Genomic DNA, 5820 nt, shown 5'->3' with positions numbered 1-5820 from the left:
GTGGGGGGTGTGGAACAGGGGAGTTTCGATCAGTAATTCACTCGCGTAGCAAACAGTAAGCTCTCGGGAAAAGTTTTTGCGATTGATAAACGCGAAGGTCGCGTAATCCACCGTTAATCTAATATTGAAATCAGTAAAGCTACTTGAGCCCGTCTCCGTCCCGGCAGCAACACGACATTCCCTTTTTCTTTCGGCTACTCTGTCGCGGCCGGCCGGGCTGCGGGCGTTGATATCACCTGTCTGATTTGTATATACGTCCTGGTGCGTCATCGCGGACCGTCCAGCGGGCCGTCCAGCAGCGGGCCGCCGCCGAGGCTCCCGGTGCGCAGTCTGTTTACTTCCGGAGGACTGACGTAGTACACATACAGTGAGGCGCACAATCCCCCAAAAAACAACGAAAAGCACGGTGTCTGGACAACAACAACAGCAGTATTCTTAAAGCGATGACGCGGCGGCAGCTAGAGATGTAAATAGAGCCACGAGACATTTGAATCAAACCCTCGCCGGAGCCCCTTTAAATGCGTGGATGTCACACTCTTGTAGGTGTGTGAACAAATTTCGTACACATGGAGGGACAAGTGTGCGACATTCACACACTTGCGTTTCCAGTGTGTGTCTTGAGCCGAATTAATTGTTGGACGTGTTTGGCACCCCGGAGGCAAAAAGCGCGGCATGACCACCCATTTATGCAAATTCTGGATACGCCTTTTGAAAATACTGTTGGAGCAGGAACCCTCTGTTTGTGGATGCCTCATTTTCTGGAGCACCCCTGTGTCTCGACGTGGATAGAATCACCCTGGTGGCCCCAGTCCGGTCCGGCCGCCGCCACACGTGCCCAGGGCAGCCTCTCGAGTGCCAAGTGGCCGTTGCCGTTACCCGGCTAAGCGTGGGCCGGGCACTAAGGCACACGTGAGAAGGCCTATCGTTCCTGACAACGATAAGGAACGATGAACACCCCCTGTGTCTGGTTGGAACACCCCCTGTGCCTATAGGTCCCGTGACCCCCACCCCCTGTGTCTAAAACACACTGTTAAAAGCCTGCGAAGTATTTTGCTCCTTTGTAACTACGAAGCATTTACTTCGCAATTACAACGTGATGCTTTGCAATTACGAAGTGACACTTTGCAATTGCAAAGCGATGCTTTGCAGCGTTTTCATTGCTTCGCAATTGCAAAGCATCACTTTGTAATTGCAAAGTAAATGCTTCGTAGTTACAAAGGAGCAAAATACTTCGCAGCTCTGCAAAGCGAATGCTTTGTAGGAATTTAACAGTGCACCCTCTGCGACTGAAATATCCTGTCTAAAACACCCTCCGTGCTGGAGCACACCCTGTTGAAACAACCTTCGCGCCTGGAGCACACTCTGGGTGTCTGTAGAAACCCCCTGTGTCGGAAACATCATCCGTCACTGTTAGAAATTCCGTAGGCTAATTACGGAATTCTTACGGAACTCACCGTAAATTCCAAATACGGTACGAAACCGTAACGGGGTGATTGTAATTTAAAGATACGGACTTGTCCGTATTTCAAATTACGGTCCGTATGGTTTCCGTAAAAATACGGAAAATTTACGGTACATACCGTGAAAAAAATTTCTTGACAATTCCGTTCAAAATTCCGTGGAAATTTTTAACAGTGGTGTGTGGCACACACCCTCTGTTTCTGGATCACCTTCTGTGTGTGAAACACCCCCGTGTCTGGAACACACTCTGTGGTTAAAGCCCTGCGGCGTCAGCCCTGTGGCTGTTGCTGGAGCGAATCGCGGAATCATCGTGGACTCGTCGGACGCTCAATCAGATTAGTGCAGGGGGCCAGGGCCAGACCAGACCATGGGCTTCTCAATTATTGGCCATCGGGATTTACTCGCGGTTTTCGGTTTGGCGGCGCGACTTAGACGTTTATTTGACGGGATTTTCGTTAGAAAACATACCCCTTTCCCCTTTTCCTCTCGGTCGATGACCCCTTGGAGAGCTCTGCGTTTGCGACGGTAAACACGTTGCATTGCCCTCGCAGTTCAAACGAGTGGGGAGGGGGGACGCGCTGCACTCATTACCCAAGTATGCGTGTTAAACACCTGTAAAGTGTGCAACTGCAATTGGAATATACTTGCAAGTATTGAACTCCGTAGTTGCCACTTGTAAATGTTCAATTAGGGATCATCCTGTAAGTACGCACGCCGTCGCCGTTACGAACCTGCCAAGTTCAGCCCGAGGTTCAGCCTATGCAAGCACTGAAAGCGCCTGGTGGATAGGCAACATCTTGCTTGCAGTACATGCCTGTACTGCGGGTTGGCCTACCCTGAGTCTCGCAGTCGCTGAGCTCACGTCATTTGCCAACCGGTACCAGACCTGAGAAAAAAAACCGGACATAGTTTCTGGACGATCTCTAAGTAGCTGTGCACTTGCTATGCTATGTTGAACCCTTTCTTAAATTGTGCGCTTACTGTGCACGGAGCGTTAAATAGAAGAGTTTTCACACTTACAATTCTTCTGAGTTTTACACTTGGTCTATCAGTGTGCAAATTGTAACTGAACTGAAGTCTCGGAGAAAGTTGTGTCGCAGACAGGTGTCGCCGGTTTTTCAATAAGTTTTAAGTCGAGTCGCCGCCGTGACTCGGTGACCGCGAGTGTGGGCGGGCGGCTGGAAGTGGAGGCACTCGACCAGGGAGGGAGGGGGAGAGATACAGTGCGGAACAGTTATTGGCACTTGATCGAGTGGTGTGTGGTTGATTGATTGGCTATTGACCCTTGAGTCGCCACGGCCCGGGTACGTGGTCGTGGTGCGTTGGTGTGCGTTGGTGTCTCGCGGTGAGGGCCGGCCGCGCCCCACCCCCGCTCCACCGCTGAGGCCGGAGGGTGGTCAGCAGCCCGGCCCGAGGGCGTTGCCGAGCTCGGTACGTTGCTCCCCCCACTTGCTCTGCTCCGGGCTCTATTTTTTCCTCCATCAGCGCAGAGATGGAGAGGTACGGGGCGGTGCAAAAGAATTCGGCGGTGCGTATTTATTTTTGGGCGTATCCCGGGCCTATCTGTCGCGCCATTAGTGCAGCGGCCCCAGCGACCCCAGCGGCGAACAGCCCCGTTGATGCGGAATGTCTCAGATACGGGAGCCGGGGAGGACGCTTGTGCTTACGATACACTGGAGGGAAGAACATAACACTTGATCTAGAGACGTAGCAGCTGGTGATTCCACGAGTTGGGCTAGTCTTCGTCATTGGACGACTCGTCAGACCATTTCATGGAGAAAAATACTTTGGTTGTTGTAAAAAATTGTTGGTGACCAAACATTTTTCTCAGTGTTGTTTCTATAAGCTAGCTTTCTTTCGCTGCTCTGCGGGAGGGAATTTCGGTCGTATGCTGTGGATAAACCCGACCTGACTCGTGCGTCGGGCTAGCAGGCTATGATTTAACCCAATGTGTGGCCACAGCCGCAAGCCGCAGCACTGCCATCTCAATGTCATCATTAAAGTACATTTGACGTTGGCAGTGCAGCAGTGCACACAGACGGCATTTAAATTAGCCGGGGTCGAAAGACTCGGACAGCCGAGCGATCGGGGAGGGCTGCAATGGGAAATGGGGAAACATGAATTAATTCATGCAATTGCAATTGAAACCGAAAGTCGGGCACACCAAGAAGGTGTCAGCTAAGAGCGGCCAAGTAGTCGGCAAAACTGTTTTGTATTTGCCGCTTCGAATGTTTCCTGTTTTCTCTATATAATACCGCACAGCTCTCGTGCTTTTGTTCCAATTTCGATATAGAATGGTGGCACTTGCCAAAATCTGCTGAGATCACGATGTACCGGATATATGACATCATTCAGATAAGGTTATTTTACGGGGAGAGAGCTATTTGTCCACCTATGACTGTTAAAAGTGCTGATACCAGAAGCTTTTCAGACAGCAAGAAAGTACTTACACCTATGAAATGCAATTCTTGGCTTGTCTTCGTCAGATAGAATAGTACGGTTCAATAACTTTTATTATAGTTTGAACTCATTCAATAACATGCGATACGTATAATACAAATTTGGATTGACTAATACAAAATAAGATTAATATTCTTTACTCATGCACGTGCATTTCTAGCGCAAGAAAAGTGCAAACCCGTCGGGAAAAAGTATACATTTAGAGATTGTTTTTCATCGTCACCTCCTAAACGGCAAACATGAAGAGTTTGAGAACCATAAACTGTACATTTCGACCGGCCATTCATTCGTCGGCGTTCACCAAGCAAGGATTTCATACCCTTCCAAACTAACTATCGTCTGTTCACACCTATTTTTCTGGCGCAGGGCCGTTTTGGCGGATGATATACCATAAAAGACTAAACATTTTTTTCTCTTTTTCGATCGACAGGAACACGGAGAAGCGAAAGGAGAAGTCACGTGACGCGGCGCGCTTCCGCCGCAGCCGCGAGACGGAGATCTTCACGGACCTGAGCGATGCCCTGCCGCTGTCGCCCGGCGCCGTGGCGCACCTGGACAAGGCGTCCATCATGAGGCTCGCCATCTGCTACCTCAAAGTGCGCAGCCTCATCCACATGGGTGAGTGTATGTCTGCCATACCCCGCGCCCACCGCAGCGCGGAGTAGCCGCTGCGCGGGGTACAGCCGCCCGGGACAGGCAAGGGGGCCGTGCACTAAATTCGCCATTTTCGGATGATGTACTTTTTTCACGGCCCTCTATTAAGTTTGGGGTTGATGAGTGGGAGCTTCTCGCCGCTATGATAAAATTACCCCACCCGTAAAAACGGTTACCTGCCGGGATACAATAATTATCATGGCCTATCACAATCCGTCTGCGACGCGACGCTGAGTTCAAATATGGTGCCTTGATAAAAAGTACCCCGCCCATCGAGAATTAGGTAATTTGTGCACGACTCCTAAGGGTGAACATTCGCGTCTGACATCTCGCCTCTCTGCTCCTCAGTGCCGGAGCAGGTGACTCCCAAGGCCGACATCATGAACGACCCCCTGGTCATGAGCGCCATGGAGGGCTTCCTCCTGGTGCTGTCCGCCGACGGCGACATGGTCTTCCTGTCCGAGAACGTCCACGAGTACCTCGGGCTCAACCAGGTACGTTTTATACTCCACCTGCAGCTGGCGGGGGGTCTTTCCTTCTTTCGTATGGTTTCCTCATGGTTCTCTCTCCCTCTCCGCAGCTGGACTTGATGGGCCACAGCATCTACGAGTTCAGCCACCCCTGCGATCACGACGAGATCAAGGAGATCCTCTCGGAGAAGTCGGTCGTGAATGGCGGCCAGCGCTCCGTCATCCCGCGCTCCTCCTTCCTGCGCATGAAGTGCACCCTGACGAGCAAGGGCCGCAACGTGAACCTCAAGTCGGCCTCGTACAAGGTGATCCACTACACGGGCCACATGCTGACGGGCCCGGCACGCGTCAAGGAGGAGAGCGACTCTGACAGCGCCAGCAGCTCCGGCGACAGCGGCCTGGGGCACGGCCGAGTCAGCAGCGAGAACTGCCTCGTGGCCATCGGCGAGCCCATCCCGCACCCCTCCAACATCGAGATCCCGCTCGACAAGCAGACCTTCCTCAGCAAGCACAGCCTCGACATGAGGTTCACTTACGCCGACGACAAGTAAGCGCCCTTGCTCTTTATAAGTGCCGCTGGGTCTTGGCGAGCTGCTTGAGTCCCCGTCATCACTTTCTTCCTGTTTTTGCGTTCGCAGGATCGGCGAGTTTTTGGGCTACGATCCCAGCGACCTGGTGGGCAAGTCGATGTACGAGTTCCATCACGCCATGGACAGCGAAGTGGTGGAGAAAGGCTTCAAGTCCTGTGAGTATGCATGCCTGACTTCTCAGGGGT

General features: G+C 52.0%; 1 protein-coding gene across 1 annotated transcript in view; it reads left to right on the top strand.

Annotated features, from left to right (window-relative positions):
* The window catches only part of LOC113204616 (hypoxia-inducible factor 3-alpha), a 63930-nt gene that overhangs the window by 11653 nt on the left and 46457 nt on the right, over nucleotides 1-5820 (top strand). The window contains exons 2-5 of the mRNA XM_052274645.1: nucleotides 4352-4539; nucleotides 4924-5069; nucleotides 5156-5592; nucleotides 5684-5790. Of these exons, the coding sequence (XP_052130605.1) occupies nucleotides 4352-4539; nucleotides 4924-5069; nucleotides 5156-5592; nucleotides 5684-5790 (878 nt within the window). The remainder of the gene's footprint in view (nucleotides 1-4351; nucleotides 4540-4923; nucleotides 5070-5155; nucleotides 5593-5683; nucleotides 5791-5820) is intronic.

This window comes from Frankliniella occidentalis, unplaced genomic scaffold (genome assembly GCF_000697945.3).
Source record: "Frankliniella occidentalis isolate FOCC.00 unplaced genomic scaffold, Focc_3.1 Scaffold421, whole genome shotgun sequence".
NCBI lineage: Eukaryota > Metazoa > Arthropoda > Insecta > Thysanoptera > Thripidae > Frankliniella > Frankliniella occidentalis.
This window is presented reverse-complemented; position numbering and strand designations above follow the sequence as displayed.